This window comes from Artemia sp. Qi Xiang Cuo, chromosome 3 (assembly GCF_049724085.1).
Source record: "Artemia sp. Qi Xiang Cuo chromosome 3, ASM4972408v1, whole genome shotgun sequence".
In the NCBI taxonomy this organism is placed as follows: domain Eukaryota; kingdom Metazoa; phylum Arthropoda; class Branchiopoda; order Anostraca; family Artemiidae; genus Artemia; species Artemia sp. Qi Xiang Cuo.
The window spans coordinates 39,017,976-39,036,998 of NC_142796.1; the positions used below are offsets into that span (position 1 = coordinate 39,017,976).

A 19,023-nucleotide genomic window follows, 5' to 3' on the forward strand; every position below is an offset into this window, starting at 1 on the left:
AAGATTATTTATTTCATTTCTACTCATTTTTGGTTCAATGGAGCTCTTTACTTTTCTTGGAAAAACCTGTTTTGTGGAAAAAGTTTTTTAAATTAATTACATTAAACAACCAATGCCATTGAACCTTCTACAAAAAAATACCGTTTAGATTAGCTGCTAAAATGACAAGAATAGCATTAAAAATATTCTTAATTTGTTCCTGAAGAATTGTCATGTTTCATATGGTTTCATTTTCAGTCTTGGTTTAAATTTGTTGAAGAAATGATTCTGGGACTTTTATTTTCCAATTTTAGTTTTAAAGGTCCCATTTTATTGTAAGTTTTGTTTTATTGATATGCGTAGTTTTCTGAGGACAACTCTTTGATATTGAGCCAAAATATTCTTAAGGTTTAAACAAATTTCATTAAATTGGGCAAATTCCCTGATGTTTTCTTTTTTTTGTTTTTATTTTATCTCACTTAGTAGCAAGGTAAATAAAAGATTCTGTGGTTGCCAACTTGTAACAATAGTATATCTGTAATATTTTGTGAGATCAGGTTGCAACTCTAGGGGAGTATTTTTTAGTAGAGAGGGCATACCATGTAGACCTTAAATTATAAGTTACGGCTGGCGGTATAGGCTATACATTTTCCAACTCAAATCTGCATGCAATGCTTTGTACTTAAAGCTCCTGAAGGACTATAATTTATTAATGATGAATAAGCAATGAAAACCAAAAGACACTGTTTGGTACCAGTTTATCATGGCAGCATAACTGTAACATCTTGGGGGTGGCAAGGATATCAAGTTGATACTTTCTAAGAGTGTAAGGGGGTCCAAGTTGAAATGAAGATTTTGCTTAATGTTTTTGATTCACTAAAATATTTTTGTACCATAAGCCCCTCTGAGACCTATAACCAATTCATGGTTAAGTAGTGAGGTTAAATAAAGTATCCTTTGTGGTGTCAGATGACATTTTTTTTTTATGTACCATAACTTTTAACAAGTACCTGTTTAATTTCAGATTGGTCCCCAGATGAGCTGCAGAGGCTATATAATAAAGTAAAAGATATAGCCAATAAGACAAAAAGAGTTACCTCATGGGACAAATTCATAAGGGACCGTTTCCCATGGGACGAGGCAAGTATTTGTTTGTCTGCTATTTTTGTAGTATTACACAGGCTGTTCATAAAAATCTCTTTAATATTAAAAAAAAAATTATAAGGCATTTTTTGAAAATATTTTAATTAGATTTGTTTTAAATCATCCACTATGTGCAAAGTTACACAAAGTAGCCTACATAAAGACTGTACTCAGTTTCTTGTCATGCTTGCTGTAGCCTCATCCCTTGCAATCCATCAGTCTGGAAATATTTGATTAAGGAAGTGACCAACACGCAATCCCGATGCAATTGTGTAGTATTTTACTCGAATTATGTGGTTGGTTGTATGCATTCAGTTATGGTGCTATACGTTTATCAAAATCTGAGGTGAACATCAGATGCATTTGTTGCCTCGTTTAAGAAATATGGATTGATTATTTGATGGTCCATAAATCCACACCACATACTCACTTTTGGACTAGGACTAGGGAAGGCAAAGCCCCCTAATCTCATATGGGCGTTTGTATATCCAGACTATCATGATTTGTCGATTGAAGTTATCTGAGACATGAAAAGTCACCTTGTCACTAAAACAAATTTTGTTTCAGGAATGTTTTTAGGAAAATTTGCTTTTAATCTATACATGGCCGTTTTGTTGACAGAGCAGTAAGAATGACACTTTCGCCCTCCCCACCTGGAATCCGCCCTCCTTCGGACGTTTCCCAGCCTGTTCTTACATCGTCTCCCATTTGCTGCTCTACCTCCTGATATGAATAAATCTTTGTCCCCGTTTTAGGGAAAATATTAACAGTACGTACCACTAGCTCCCCTCTTCTTATTACTTTGTACAGTTTCTGCCCATATTTGTATTTTATATTTAAATTTATTTTATACTTATCTTTTTTATTGAGTTTGCCTTTTGTTTTTATCTCTTTAACCATTCTCGGTTTGAATAATGATTAATAAATGGATTTTCATTCTGACAATTTCAATTTTGGCATTCTGCCAGTTTATTAGTTTTTGTTGTTCTTTGTCTGTCCTGTTTTTATTTATTGACTCTGAAATTTGAATTTGGCCCCTCCAAGCTTGTGATTTTTGGAAACTGATATCTTATCTATTTGTTTTACTACTCAAGGAGCTTGTCTCTCTCACAATTACTGAAGATAAATTGCTAATTTGGATGGAGAAGATATTAAAGTTTGTTTGGTGTTTAATTTTTGTGTTTTAGCATGGGGAAAAAATAATTAGCATTTAATTGTCAAAAAACTGGTCATATTTGGACCAACATACTTCTATGAGTACACAGTGCAAATCATTTTTTTTATGTCGAGATGCTAAAAAAACCTAAAAGTGAACTATAATGTCATCTACATACATACTTACTACATACATAGGGGACCAAGAACTCAAGACTCAACTCTTAACATTTAGAGAGTGAGAGCCAAAGCAGGACTGGGCATTTATAATTTACTGCCGTCCATAATAAATGCAATCTTATGTTTGTACCTAAAACTGTTCAAATTGATTTAGTCTAGTTAAATAAACCAATATTTGATGATTAATTTAAAGCTAACAAAAATTAAGTAGATTTCAATCAACATATTAGTTTTTTGAAACGCACCACCGTTTGGATATGTCCCCTTTGAAACTGCTAGATTTATATATGGATTTTCAAAACCTTAACTGTCTTATAGTCTTTGACAGACGAAATTTCGGCTTTATTTGGCCCAAATTTGCCACTGTGGTATCAAAAGGTGAAAAAGACGGTTTTTATTCTATTTCGTATGACCATTGGTTCAGTCAACCTGGAGAAAATTTTTAAGCGGAGATGAGGGCTCTGAAGTGCCAAAAATGATAATTCTATTTTTTTTTACACTTTTTTTTGTGCTACATGTTTAAAATCACTAAAATTGTTACTAGATAAAAGAAGCTATACATTGGTACATTTCACACATCCATTGGGTAGTGATTTTTTTTTTCAAGTGTGTTTCGAAACCCTAAAAGTTTGAATTTTAGATCACCATTCTTGCTTTGATGGAGGTATGAAATAATTTTCTTGGTTTGATGAGGAATTTATTGCTCTTTTAGATTGAGATAAAAAATCGAAGCAAGGATGAAACTAAGGCTGTTTTAATGGAACTACTTGACAAGCGTCACGTCCGACACTACCGACTCCTAAATGAGTTGATCAATGACCTGGCTGAAAAGGCCGAAAAGACTCTGCCGCCCTTTGTAAGTAATTTTCATCCTATATAAAATGATTTAGGATGGAATTAAATACAGTTGTCTAGAATTTTTGAAGCCCCAAATAAAAAAGTATTTACACTTCTTTATTAGATCATAATTAGTTTACCCTCTTAGATTTAATTTTGTTTTTATTTACGCATTTTGTTTTAAAATGTGATTTAACACTGTTATTTTGATAATTAGAGCATGTTGAACGCTTTATTTCAAAGACATTTGTTTATGTATTGATGTGCTCTTGAGCCCCTTCTCTGTGGTCTGAGACCTTTGGAAAATAACTGAAACCATTATATATATATATATATATATATATATATATATATATATATATATATATATATATATATATATATATATATATATATATATATATATATATATATATATATATATATATATATATATATATATATATATATATATATATATATATATATATATATATATATATATATATATATATATATATATATATATATATATATATATATATATATATATATATATATATATATATATGATATAATATTAGTTTTTTTAGCTTCCTTTCGTGGCATCCAGCATTCTTAGAAAAGTTCACTACTACTACATATTTTTTTTTTTTTTTATAGCGTTTCATTCAGAAGAGGAGGTAAACTGTACTAATATCAAAATAATAATAAAAAAAACGAAATCATCAAATTAAGTGTCTGGCATATGACTATGTCCAGGTATTTGGAGGGAGAGGCTGGGTTGCAATTAAACTGAAAAGGGTTATGAAATTGGTATTTCTTGTGCCAAATCTCCCATGTAAATTAGCTACGGCAACTATTCAGTTGATCTCCTTTTTATTGTATCAGTTAATGCTGCTATTAAATGTTTGTTTTGAGTGTTACGTGCGTGATTAAATAACTATAACGTAAACAACAAGAAATCACATATGAACGCCTTTCGTGGCATCCAGCATTCTTAGAAAAGTTCACTACTACTACATATTTTTTTTTTTTTTTATAGCGTTTCATTCAGAAGAGGAGGTAAACTGTACTAATATCAAAATAATAATAAAAAAAACGAAATCATCAAATTAAGTGTCTGGCATATGACTATGTCCAGGTATTTGGAGGGAGAGGCTGGGTTGCAATTAAACTGAAAAGGGTTATGAAATTGGTATTTCTTGTGCCAAATCTCCCATGTAAATTAGCTACGGCAACTATTCAGTTGATCTCCTTTTTATTGTATCAGTTAATGCTGCTATTAAATGTTTGTTTTGAGTGTTACGTGCGTGATTAAATAACTATAACGTAAACAACAAGAAATCACATATGAACGCCGAAAGTTTTGAGGAGAGATACATATTATGTTATTGGCATTCTTTACAATAGTTTGTCTATATGTTCAAAATTGAAAAAAAAGGTAAAGCGGGAATATTTTCTAAGTATTTTCATTTTTTTTTTTTTACTTTATACTATTTCGCCTTTTTTAGATTCCAGATCCACCAAAAAAGCCACTTTCATCATATATGTTGTATTCGATGTCTAAACAGAAGGAAATTAGAAGAGAAAACCCAGATTTGGACATGGTGAGTTTTTTTTATACCTTTTTTTATTCTATTATGTTACACTTGTATCTTTTAGTGATAACCTTAAAACAGGAGGAGACACCCCCTTGACAAGATGAGTGTAGAAGACAATCTTCCCAGAAAAATTGAAAAGTTGTATAAGGATGCGCTTTTTTTGTGTTTGACCTATGATTTGCCCTGACCTCCTCCTAATGTTTCGACCTGTTTGTGTCCTCTTGTGACTCAACTGTCATCTTCAAGTGATCCCAGAAGCTGCATACTAGTTTTGGGATTGAGAGAATGCTCTTTAAGGCTTATGTCCCCTGTTTATGTTTTGGTATGTCATTTTTCGAAGTCCTTAATGTTTACACATAAGAAGAAAATTCCGCTGTCATTCGATCGCTGAGATTCAGTTTTATCCATCTAGAATTGCGCTTTTCAAAAAAAAAAAATTCTGCATTGAAAAACATGTAGAAAATGTGCAAAAATAGATAACTATTTCTGTTTAAGCAAGTTTAGATCATCCTTCAAGAAAAATCGATAAAACTAATTGAGGTATAGTTACCATTCATGAGTCAGCTAGAAAATGTAATTTTCTCACAAGCCTTTTTTTATTGGGTTTTTTAATTTTAGGTTAATATGGGCCATGGTTTGTTCTTCAACCAAGCAATGAAAGAGCCACTGCCCATAGTAACCAAAAATTAAAAAAACGCAATACAAAAAATCTGGCTTATGAGAAAAGATCGCCAGTTGTTGCTTATTCAGGAATGGTAACTAATGCCTCGATTACTCTTAATAGCTTCATAAGTAAAGATTACGAAATGTAAACCTTTTTCTTATTCTAAATCTAATCAGAAAAGTAAGTTGCCTTATTCTAAACATATTTTACGCCACTTGGTCTCATTTTGCAACTCTTTTAGGTCACATGTAAAGTTTACAAAATGTAAACCATTATTTGCTATTTTTCCTAATTCTAAACAGATGAACAAGCTGCCATATTTTGAACGTCTCTCACACCACTGTGTCACACTTTGATCATTTAGACCAAATAAAGGTTTATGAAATGTAAACCTTAATCCAGTCCTTTTTTTATTCTGAACGGTTACAGATATGATTATTCTTGTTCGTTGATTGGATAGGTCTGAAAATAATGTGTCCGATGGTATGAATACCTTATACTTGGTGCAAGTTACTGCTGTTGACCTTTCGTAAAATGGTATGTTTCAGAGGTACCATAAACCTTAATGAAAAGATAAATTATAGTCAAATCAGACAGCTGCAATTTAAATCTTCATAGTTCTGACTCGGGTATTTTTCTGGGAGAAAAGACGATCATTTAAAAGATGTTCATAAATCACTTCAAAATATATGATAATGATTTATTTATAAGCCATTTAAAAAGACAAGAAATAGTGGAGTAAGCAATATAAAGCAAAATTAAAAAAAACCTTTTTAATGCCTTTTACCATTAAAGTTTAATATTTCTTTTCTTGCAAAATTTTAATTGTTATGGCAAAAAATGACAGCTTGAGGTGATCGTGACATAGGAAGTCGTCTACAAATAGTCATAAAATATTTTTTGCTTTGGTATATAATCTTGAAGAAGAAAAAAAACTGTTTCGAAAAAAACTTATAACATAAATTTTGTTTGGATCTTTAACAAAAATTGAATTTCAATGACAGTTTTACATTTTTCCGATTCCCTTAATTTATAAAAAAAGTTAAAATCCGAAACCTATTCATGAATTTAAAAGATTTCAAAACTTGAGTTAATACTTGTCAACAAAGACAATTGAAGATGCATTTTAGCCTACTAGCAATGCACCAATATTTTAAAGAAATAAATCACCTTGAAGTAATTAACGGGGCATTTAGTTTGTGTTAAATAAAAGAACAAGTTTCTTCAAAAGAAACTTAAGAGCAGTATTAAAGCTTGAAACGACCAGAAATCATTCCGAATATGTTGGGAGCTACCCCCTTCTCAACCCCCGGTCGTTATACTTTCAGATGAAAATACTTGTTTTGTTATCTAATTTTTGACTGTTCTGTAATCAGGCCTAGGCCTGACCGACATGTGATGTGAGGCACCGGTCCCATAACCTCTTGTTTTTTGCTAATAAATTGTATATATCGATGATTGTAAATTGATTGGTAGTGTCTCTCTTTTTGAATATTTAGTCAAAATTTTCGACGAAGAATGGTTTAATTGAATAAGTGCTTAATAATATTATTGCTACAGCACTTCGGGTGGACGGAAAGAGGTATTGCTATTCGTATGGATGGAAATCCTGCATGACTTTTGGTCTTCTACTCGACTGAAGTCATCGCGACCTCTACTACAGAATTCTCTCATGCTTAAATAGAGTGTAAATTTACGTTTAAGCACAATACAACATGGTTTATAAAAAAATGAAACAGAAGTATTACCATTTGAAGTCGCTCAAAACAAAGCTACTGGTAGCACCTCCCTCCCACGCCCAAGAAATTTCCTGGTGAGGCTCGTTGTGTACCGTCTCGCTTTTTCCGCCTCTGTGCCGTTAGGTAGGTAAATATAATATTTTATGCTACATAGATAGTTTGTCGCAATGGAAAGGGGACTATTACCGAAAATATTCCCTGGGCACAATAGGGATTATATACCAATTTCTACCATCTCCCCTCATCAATTTTCCCTAAACTTTCTATAAATGTCAGAGGATTAAATGAGAGTTGCGATATTTAGGCATTGAAATATACTCTTTGGGGCATCTACCCTCCCCGAAACTACAAAATTATCAACCGCACCTCCTTCATAATAGTTGATGCGCACTTACACATTACTGTGTATAATTTTATGAAACATGAGACAAATCGTTTTTTGCTATGCGAATGCTTTTTTTTTCATAGTTAATCGTATTGAACCAATGGTCCTAGAAAATTGAAAGAGGGCTCATTCGAACGGTAATGCAAGTTCTAGTGTCCTGTTTAAGTGACCAAAAAGATTGGAGAGCAACTAGCTTCCCTCTCACGCCCCTTTTCCCCCAAAGACATCCGATCAAACTTTTGAGATAGACATCTGGTTTAGCATAGTTGAAACTTCCAATAACTGTGCCTCTAGGGATGACATAACCCCCCACAGCCCATGTGGAAAAGGCTGTAAGGTATGCACTTTGCTCATTAATTCAATTAAATTCAATTTATTCTAATAAAAAAATAAACAAAAAAATTAACAAAAAAAATAAAAAATAATATAAATTTTTAATTAAAAAGAGAAAAAAAAATTAAAGTAAACCCTAAAGAGAAAAAAAAAAAAAATAGAAGAATAAAACCTATCGCAAAATTCCAAAATTTTTAAAAATTGAAAAAATAAATTAAAACAAAAAGTTTTTTTAAATTTTTATGAAACTTTCAGAAAATTGTGGCTAGTTCAACACTAAGGTGTATTTTGTTCCATTGAATAAAAGATTTGTAAACGGGAGATTGCTGGGCAGCACTAGAAATGTATTTAGGAATTATAAAGGCTCTATTGGATGAACGGAGACAGTGGGCTTCCGAATTATTAATATTATAAAAGGCTAGTAGTTGAGGTGAATGATTATTATGGAAAGCAGAGTAAGTAAGCGATTAGTTTAGTTTTTGTATAATTTGATCAAGTGAACATATGCCAAAATCTAAATACAAATCACGAGTTGGATATAGACGGGGAAGCCGAAAAACTGCTTTAATGGCACGGTTTTGGGCAAATTTGAGTTTTTTAGTGAAAGACGGGTTTATAATTCTCCAAACTGATTTACAAGAAGAAAAGCAAGGACAACCAAAGCAATAATAGAGGAGAAATAGATTACTAGGAGGAAGAATATAATTCATACGGTTAATCCTAGTTACTTGTCTCAAAATTATTGGTGTGATGTAAGAAATATGATTAGAGAATGACAAGCATGAGTCAATAAATACACCAAGAAACTTGGCAACCTCCACTGGTGGGATGATGTCGGAGGAGTACCTGAGACCAAGAGCAGGTTGAATAACGTCTTTGTTGTAGGGGGTTCTGATTAACACTATTTGACTTTTTTTGCTATTAATGGTCATGTTATTCGTAAGGCACCACGCCTGGACTCTGTTCAGAAGGACTTGGGCAGAGGTTACTGCCAATGGTAGATTGGTGCCAGTGATGAAGAAGTTGCTGTCATCAGCAAATAATACAGGGTACACTGAAGGGCCCAGGTCTATAACAAGATCATTGATATATAGGAGAAATAAAATAGGGCCTAGAACGGAGCCTTGCAGGACACCCCTCTGAACAGGTAAGGGCTGAGAGGATACTCCACCTAAGCTCACACTCTGTACCCTTCCAGATAGATAAGAATCAAACCAAGAGAGGGGAACACCACGAATACCTTAGCTATTTAATTTACTTATTAAAATACTATGATCGACCATGTCAAAGGCCTTAGAAAAATCCAAAAATAAGCCCAATACAGTTTTTTTAAGGTCGAGTTGTGAGCGTATGAACTGTGTGGCGTCAATTAGAGCATGAGCATGATTTACATATAGCATTTGTTGTTGAGAAATATACGGAAATTTTTTCAGGGAGGAGGAGAAATTTTTGTGGAGATGATTTTGCGTGGGGAGGAAAATTTATTGACGTTCTACGTATTTTTTATATTTTTCAATGTAAGTCTATTCAGCATGGTCTGTGTGTTTTTTAAGGTTTCTATTGGAAAAATTGTTGGTGAGTTGTATCAACAGATGCCTGATAAAAAGAAAAATAAACTTGTAGCACAGCACCAGCAGCTCATGGATAAATATCATCAGGACTGTGAGGAATATTTGTAAGTCTCTTATTTTACTTATTTTTTTTAGATTTATTATTCCAACAAAAATAAACGTACATCAAATATACCTACGACACTGATGGTCAGCAAAACAATCAACATCAAATATCCCACCCCCGCACGGCTCTATGGCAGAAGAAAGAAAAGAAAAATAAAACCGAACAAAAGACAAAAAGAGAAAAAAAATTGCACACACTAAAATTGAACAAACCAAAATATACACTAAATTAAAAACCAAACAAATGGCAAAAAAGAGAGAGAAAAAATGAACACACCCACACTAAAAAATAAATAAGTGATTACCCACTGAAAACTCAGTCAGTGCAAGTACCTTTTAATTACAAAGATTAATTGAATTATCTTTATTTGAGTACGCAACTTCATTCAGAATTATTTTCCACTTCCTTATAAAGAGTGTCATAGTGTTGTCAAAGAGTATGGGAAACCAGAAAGACCCAGGTTTGTTGCTGGAACAAAAGATCTAACGCCATTCAATTTTACCCTAGAACATCACACAGACTAATATGAAAACATTTAATCATATTCATTTTCTTTCTCCTTTTTTTTTGTTTTATTTACCTTTTTAGTATAACTTCACTTTGTATTTGCATCATTCGACGTTGTCTTCGATCTGGAATGAACTTCCTGGGGAAGTTATTGCTAAAAGTGTTATCATTAAACTTCCAAAAGAAGGTTCAACAGTTACCTAAAACCTCGATAAAAGACTAGCAGCAAATCAGACATTTAATTATACCTTCCGCCGCGAATTTAAGAAAAAAAATATTACGCTTTTTTATTACCCTGTTGAACAAAATGATAAAAGTAGCAATGCCTGTGCCACTTAATTTTGTATCTTTTACCGTACCGTTCCGATTGATAGATTTGCCTGTAGTAACTCAAAATACATTATGGTACTTAAGATGAACTGTACAGGTTAGTGGAGAAACTGAAAAGTGTGTTTTTTTCGGATGTGTTTTTTTGGATTGAGTTGGCTTTTTTCTCCTTCCAGATGAGTATTTTGAGGCATCCAAGGTGCAACGAGTACCAAAAGCCTAATTTCTTTACTATATATGTGAGTTTGGAAGAGGATATACCGCATTTTTGGTATTCAATCTTACATAGAAATATCTTATAAGCAAAGCAAAATAGATTGAAATCCACGGAACTTACGTTATCTGAGGAGGTGTGGCAAATTCGACTTATAATAAAGTTAAAGCGTTTTGTCTTATGGCAGCTAAGGTTGCAAACGAATCATGACTAGCGTAATTGCGAAATCTCAGTGTCGTTTAAATCTGCCTCAAAGATTATATTTACCTTACAGTAATATGCCCAATATTTACTCAGGCACGTACACGTGATCCTTTTCTATTTTTGGGAGGGGACAATTAAGAAAAATCAGATTTTATTTGACAATGTGAATAATAAGTGCCTAAAAATTCCAGAATAATTAAGGTTGGGGGGGGGGCTAGGCTCTTACGCCCCTGCTTAAGTCCCTGTATTTACTTACCAATATCCATGCAGTAATGTACCTAACTAAACACAGTATGTATGTTTTAAAGTATTTGTTCTCTAGTGTTCCAATCCTGAAAATTTATATCCATTTTTCAGTGAACAAACGGATCTTTCTTAACAACATTGGGAGAACATTGGATAATGTCCTTTGGATTTTTTATTTATTTAATATACCGTGATATCTTTAAAATTGCTTATCAAATAATATTTTTTTGTGCAAGTTAATGAAAATAAAGTACTGCTGCTGGAATTCAAAGGAAAAGACAAGGCTGTATCCAGGGGGGGGGGCGTACCGGGTTTAGACCCCTCCCCCCGAAATTTCGGCTGGTTCATAAAAATGTTATAAAATGCGTATAGATAAATGTTTTGATGTGTTTTTAAAGTTTTTGTAGCCCTCTCCCTCCAAATTATACCCCTCCCCCCGAACAAAAATCCTGCATACGCCTTTGCCTGAAGTGCAACTCTATGTGGCTGTTGTTGCAAATTCGCAATGCTAGTCGGCAAATTCTATTTCAGTCGAGATATGTTTACCCATAATGGCAGTTTACAGTTTTTATGCCTGTTTCTAGTGTACATTCTTATAGTTTAAAGCGTTCGAATGAATTTAGACCACCTAAGCCTGTGACAACTAGGTCAATATTTCGTATCCGCCATGTTAGCCCTCGTGCTTGGAATAGTCTGCCAGATGAGATCAAGAAGGTGACCGATGTCTCTGAATTCAGAAGTCTGTTAACAGAACATTGTTATAGGGTATATGGGGATGAGTGAGTCAGTTCTCCGATCTCTTTTGCCTTTAATTTGTATTTTTTTTTTATTTTTGTATAGAGAAGGACAAGTTCAAACATGTTGAGTGCTGAGAATTTGTTGAGTTTGTAGCGAGTAGGGGTGGTATAGTCGCTTATTAGTGATTTTTATATGATAGTTCTTTTTTGTTGTTTTTAGGCCTAGGCGGAGTAGTGATATACAGTTAAATCTTATCTTATGGATTTTGTTATTTTTGGTTGATGAATAAAATCTAATTTAACTATAAAAAAAACACATGGAGATCACAAATCATAAGCTTGGTAGGATTGGTATGCCGTCAGATTGGTAGAATCTGTCAAATGGAGACACGCTTTCAGAAAAAGGGTATTACTCATAATTTGTCTCTGCTTGGAAAAAAATCTCTTGGTTAAGTTGATGTGCCGTTTATGGAATGTTTCAGTACTTCATTTTTCTCAGTCTAATACGAATTTTTTCTAGGTGTAGATATCCACAAATGGCTTCTGTATTGCGTGGAGAAGGAAAGGTAAGTAAAATTCTCCAGTTTTATTCCTTGCTAATTGAAAAGAAAAATACATCAAAGTAGGTAGATTATCGTCTTCCTCATCGATTGTTCAGTTATTGCAATATTATTTTTTGTGCCTATATTCATGGGAATTATGGTCCTTTTAATATAATGTGTGTTACGTTTGACTGACAGGTTTAACAACTTCAATTTATTTTGTTCTTTTTGAGTCCGGTGTCTCTTGGTGGCAATTCCTCGCAGCATCTAATGACTACTTCCTTGTGGTCCCTGTAGTATTCGATCTCAGTGTTGACCATTTTATTGTTTTATTTTTGTATAAAAGTTTTTTTTTATACTATGTGTTCTATGAAGTTGGAACAGGGGTTTCCGAAATTCTATTTGATCTATCTATGGGCCGTCCTAGCCGAGTGGTTGGCATGCTAACCTTGAATTCTTTGTTCCTGAGGATTGGGGCTCGATTCCTAGCGTCGCTGGTTATTTGATTTGGAAGGGGGGGGGGGGCAGTGGCGTGACTCTGTAAGTTCGGCCAGAGTCCACCCAGCTCTAAATGGGTATCTGGAGAAATTTGGGGAAGATAAACAGGAAGGGTGTGCGAAACCACAGGCTGGCTGGCCTCCAACCAATTTTACTTTCTGGTTGAAGGGCCACGAAACGAAAATTAGCACCACCGGTAGGAACTGTAAAGTCCAATGCCGTTCTCATTACCTTTCTTTATTAGATATATACCCCTCTTAATTACGTAATATTATTTAGCCCTCCTGTATCATTTAAATACCAAAAATTGTGTTTTTTTTTACTTTGTGTGTGCTTTTTATTAGGTGTATGTAAAGATTTCTTTATAACTTGTTTTATGCGCATAAGACGTGATTTTCTAATATTATTTTAGATTCCGCCCCTTATCTACCCCTACCATTCAAATGCAAAAAATTGGATAGGACGGATATGCGTGTTGAAGTCTTCGGGGGTGTGAGTGGAAGAGATAATGTTGAATTTTTTTTCTAATAAATGGCGGCTCAAAATGCAGATTCGGAAATAGAGAAAGACTGCTATGTACTTAGACTTTGTTATTATTATGGGCTCAAACTTGGACCAATGCTGAAGGAAAAATTGTCAGGATTCTGATAGTTTTTTTTTATATTTTGAAAAGCTATTGAGTTGGAAATAAATTTAAATTCGAAAGAACTGTGATTTTTATCTTTAAGATAAGATTTTATTAATCCAGCAAAATAAAAAAAAAGACGAAGCAAGACATCCAACATCAAACATGCTTGATGCCTGCTGGGCGTTTACCTGCTGGCGTATTACTTTAATTTGTCTATATTATTTGATATCTGTTTTATACATAATAACTCCATGGTCCGGACAAACAGCTATAAAGCATGCCCTAACACTTTTCGCTCTATGTAGTCATGCCAAGTGAAAAAAAAAAAAAAATTCATATATCTGGCCTCACAAATGGATCTTAAGCCTGAATATTTAAACTTGTACCTTCAGCATTTCTGATTCTCTCTCTATCTCTCTCCCTCCCTCCCCTCTTTTTCTCCAATAAATTTAACGTGACATCGATGTATGTGTTTCAAATCTTTCTTCTTTAGAAAAGTGTATATTAGACTCCCATTTTATACTGATCGGTCCAGAAAAACCGACATTTGAAATACTATAGTGAAATACTTTGAAATACTAAATACTGTTTTAGTAATGTTGGAGGCAATTCGTATTTTGTTCATCATTAGTTCATATTTTATAAAATTACAATTAGAGTAGAAGTAAATATGTAAGGGTCATATATAGCAACGAAGTTTACAATATGTCCCTCCGAATAAAACATTTTTTGGGGCAAACCTCCGTTTTTGTGGACTCCATCTATTTCAAAGAGATGATAAAATTTCTCTTGTTTAATAAATATCATATAATAGCAAATGTACAATGTTGTGAATTTTACATGTCAAAAGCAAATAAGAAAAGCATTGTATAGTTAAATTAACAAAAGATGAATGAATGAGTATTGGGAACGACCAATATAGATCGGATCGGATGAGGGATTTCTTCAGTAGTAGTTATGACTGAACAAGTGATAAACATTTTCAGTACTGGCGTTAAAGCTAAGTTCTGACAGGAGACAACCAGCCTGAAAGATTCGGAATCCTTTATTAATAAAACAATAATTATATTAATCATGGCTGAAGCTAGACTTTGTGCCATGTTAGATGACATAAAAATCTGTCGGAGTTTATCATAAGACTTTGAGCTTTGAATGCTATCTGGGCTTCTTTAAATATAGTTAATAGCACTTTCAAATAGCTAGATGGCATTAATGTCAGACAATGAATTTAGATCTTAACTGGGCTCTCTCGTGCAATACTATCATATTAGGGCACTAATGGAAACTTGGGCAGTCCAGTTTTCGATTACTTACAGCATCAGAGCAGTAAACGCCTTATAAAATCAAATTTATGGGTAATCATGGATGAAGTTTTTGAAGCTACTTCAACGCTGGCAACGCCATCATGCTCAAGTCAAAAGTGTTTTGCGCAATCTTTAAATTTCATGTCTTAGAATATTATGGTGTAATTAAACTCCTTTACAAACATCAATTTAAAAAACCTTTTCCACAAAACCAGTTTTTCAAAGAAAAGTAAAGAGCTCCTTTAAGGCAAGAATGAGCAAAAATAAAGTCAAATAATCTTCCAAGCGTAAAACTACCACAAATAGCTATAAATAAATAAATGAATTTCAAAAGGAGTAGAAATTGCAATACATAGACGAGTCAAACTCAAAACGAGCAAAAATTAACAAAAGTAGGGCTGATAACTCCCACGTCTTCTCAAGACTAGAACACAATTTGCGCTTTACTGAAAACGAAACATATTTGAAATGTTTTCACTTTTCTTACTTTCATAAATAAAAAATTACCAAAACTTTAAGAAATAAATGTCATTATATGTCAATTAAACTGACAATCCACGGCATTTTTTTTTTTTTTCAGTAAAGCGCAAATTGTGTTTTAGTTTTGAGAAGGCATGGGGTTTATCAGCCCTACTTTGTTAATTTTTGTTCGTTTTGAGTCGATTGTTCGTTTTGAGCCCTACTTTTAGCTTTAGTGGCAGCAGTAGTAATAGAAGTAGTAAAAATAGTAGCAGTAGCAGTAGTATGAGTAGAAGCAGTAGCATTGGGATTCAAATAGTTTCTTTTAGTTAGTTCAAAATCCCTCACAACAAGCATTGTTAGTTTCAACTTCAAACACAAAACTGTTCCTAAGATATTACTGTTGCACATCCTTTTGACAACCTGGATACAGAGGGCGTCATTAGGTGTCGAGGGCGTAGATTCAGTTCATCTTCCCCTCTCAAAATTTCTTGAAACTTTCACCTTCATACCCCTGGGCATGGTTGAAATAATGCACAAAATAGTTATACTGATATTAGTTGAAATAGATTCTAGTAGCAGCAATATCACCAAAAGAAATAGTACAACCATATTCACTGTCATTCGATTGTATACTCCTCGTCTTAAATCCCGAAAGTTCTAAATTTACACAAAGGGTCTTCGCTATGATATTGTTGATATGTTCTTTTGATAGCCTGAATGTTCATCTTACTCTAGAAGTTTTCATCCCAATACTCCTAGTGCTACAAGTGGTTGCAATTGAAGTAGTAGTAGTAGCAGCAGTAATTGCAGCAATAACAGCAGTGTTATCAGTAGTGTGCTCATATTGCCTTTTGGTGAGATGATCTTCCTTTTTAAGTATTCCCTGAAAGTTTCAACTTCACCCAAATCAATTCTTGAGATAAGCTATTTTGACAATGTGCATGCACATAGCGTCTTTTGATTTAGTTTAAATTTCCCCTTAATACTGTAAATGGAGAAGTGTGGTAGTATTAGTGGTAGTAGTTGTATTAGTAATGATAGCATGCAAATATTGCCTTTTTGATCATCTCCCTTGTCATTTCCTGAATTTTCCCTTTTGACAATCCGTATACACATAGCGTGTCTTGATTTAGTTCAACACTCCCCTCAAAATTCTCAAAAAAGCTCACCTGAATACCCTTTGTCTTCTTGGAAAGTAGAGTTCAAACATGCATACCTTTCTCAATAACAGATTATTTGTAAACAATGAACGAATTTCCTAAGTTACAGCCCTTGTCCTTAGGACTGTGGGGAGGTTGACATCCCCAATACTGGACGTTTCAACAATGCTGAACAAAATAGCTCTCTTAAAATTTCAATCCGATATGTTTTGGGAAATGATGGGATCGGGGGGGGGGGCTGGCGTCCCTCCCTTCACTTTTGACTCTTAAAAAAGGCACTAAAACTTATGACTTTTAATCAAATGAGCTCCATCCGATCCAAAGTTTAGACAACTACCCGTTCCATAAAAACCTTATATGCCCTGGGCGTAACTTACAACCCTTATCGATGGGTTATGGGGAATTTTGTCCTCCCTAAAGACATTGTCATATGATTTTTGGACTATTTGTAACAAAATGGCTATCTCATAATTTCAATTGAATGTGTTTTGGGAAAAAGGGAATGTCAGGGAGGGAGGCTAGTTGCTCTCCATCGTATTTGAATTTTAAAAGGGAACTAGAACTATACATTTCAAATCAAATGAGCCTTTTTAAAGTTCACACGACCACCCCTTCCATTAAAACCTTATATGCCCTTGGAGAATAACTTACAACCCTTACCTCCAGACTCTGGGGGATTATGTCAACGTCAAAGATCTTATTATATGATCTTTGAACTATTTTTGAACAAATGGCTATCTCAAAATTTTAATTGTGTAAAATAAAACGTCGGGGGGGGGGCAGCGGCCCCAAATCACTTTGACTCTTAAAAAGGGAAACAGAACATCCGACCTCCAATCCAATGAGCCCCCTCTGGAGTTTATATGACCACCCTTTCCATAAAATACTTATATTCCCTCGGGGAAAAACTTATAACCCTTGCGCTGAGGGCTGGGGGGGGGGTGTCATCCTCAAAGACATAATTTCCGGACTTTCACACTACGCTGAACAAAATGGCTATCTCAAAATTTTGATCAGATACTTTTTGGAAATTGATGGGCGTGACGGGGTGGGGGGGGGGGGCTTGTTACCCTCCAATCACTTTTGACTATTAAAAAATGTCCTTTCAATTTACAATTGAATGAGCCTGTTTTGAAGTTTCTGCGACAACAAATGGTCATCCCAAATTTCTATCAGATGCATTCTGGGAAAATAAAAGGTGTACGGGGGGGGGGGGGTATCCGTCCTCCGATCACTTTGAATCTTAAAAAGGGTATTATAAATTGTGATTACCAATTCATGAGCCCCTCCGAAGTGTATACGAACTCACTTTCTATAAAAAACCTTACGTGGCCCCGGGGCATAACTTATATCCCTTGCCCCCAGGGCGGTGGGGGGGGGGGACTGTCATCCCCAAAAACATAATTTCCGAACCTTTTAGCCGTCCTAAACAAAATGGCTATCTCAAAATTTTGATTGGATGTGTTTGGGGAAATGGTGGGCGTGTGAAGGAGCTTAATTCCCCTCTAATCCCTTTTGATGGCTGTCAAAAGGGGCACTAGTCCCTTCAATTTCCAATTGAATGAACCTTTTTCGAAGTTTCTACGACATTAAAAATCCATCTCAAAATTTCTATAAGTTGCATTTCGGGAAAATACGAGGTGTGTGGGGGGATATCCACCCTCTGATCGCTCCGAATCTTAAAAGGGTAGTAGAACTTCTGATTACCAATCCAATGAGCCGCCTTCAAAGTTTATACGATCGCCCCTTCTATATAAACCTTATATGCCCCCTGGCCACAACTTATAACCCTTGCCCTGAGGACTGTTGGGGGGGGGGGGGTGTCATCTTCAAAGACATAATTTCCGGACCTTTCAACTACTTTGAACAAAATGGCTATCTTAAAATTTTGATTGGATGTGTTTGTGAAAATGGTGGGCGTGGGAGGGGTGTTAGTTGCCCTCCAATCACTTCCGACTATTAAAAAGGGCACTAGCCCTTTAAATTTCCCATTGAATGAGCCCTTTTTGAAGTTTCTACGACAACGCTTTCTACAAAAACCTCATATGCCCCCAGGGCATAGCTCACAACCCTTGCCCTGATGGCTTTGGGGGGAGTGTCATCATAAAAGACATAATTTACGGATCTTTCAACTACGTTCAACAAAATGTCTATCTCAAATTTGGATTAGATATGTTTGGGAAATGGTGGGCGTGAGAGGGGAGTTAATTGCCCTCCAATCACTTTCAACTATCAAAAATGGCACTAGCCCTTTTAATTTCCAATCGAATGATTCCTTTTTGAAGTTTCCACGACGTTTCAACACTTTCTATAAAAACCTAAGATGCCCCCAGGGCATAACTTACAACCCTTGCCCTGAGGGCTTTTGGGGGGGGGGTGTCATACTCAAAGACATAATTTCCGGATCTTTCAACTATGTTGAACAAAATGGCTATTTCAAAATTTTGATTGGATGTTTTGGGGAAATGACAACTCCTTCGATATGAAGTGCCCTGGTCTAAAAGAAAAAAGAACAAAAA

The 19,023-nt window shown here is 34.5% G+C and overlaps 1 protein-coding gene across 1 annotated transcript in view; it reads left to right on the forward strand.

The window, feature by feature from the left end:
- LOC148954077 (uncharacterized) overlaps positions 1-19,023 on the forward strand; it is a 56,624-nt gene that overhangs the window by 6,371 nt on the left and 31,230 nt on the right. Inside the window, exons 2-6 of the mRNA XM_089086908.1 lie at positions 1,004-1,119; positions 3,170-3,313; positions 4,788-4,883; positions 9,552-9,673; positions 12,431-12,476. Coding sequence (XP_088943034.1) covers positions 1,004-1,119; positions 3,170-3,313; positions 4,788-4,883; positions 9,552-9,673; positions 12,431-12,476 — 524 coding nt within the window. The remainder of the gene's footprint in view (positions 1-1,003; positions 1,120-3,169; positions 3,314-4,787; positions 4,884-9,551; positions 9,674-12,430; positions 12,477-19,023) is intronic.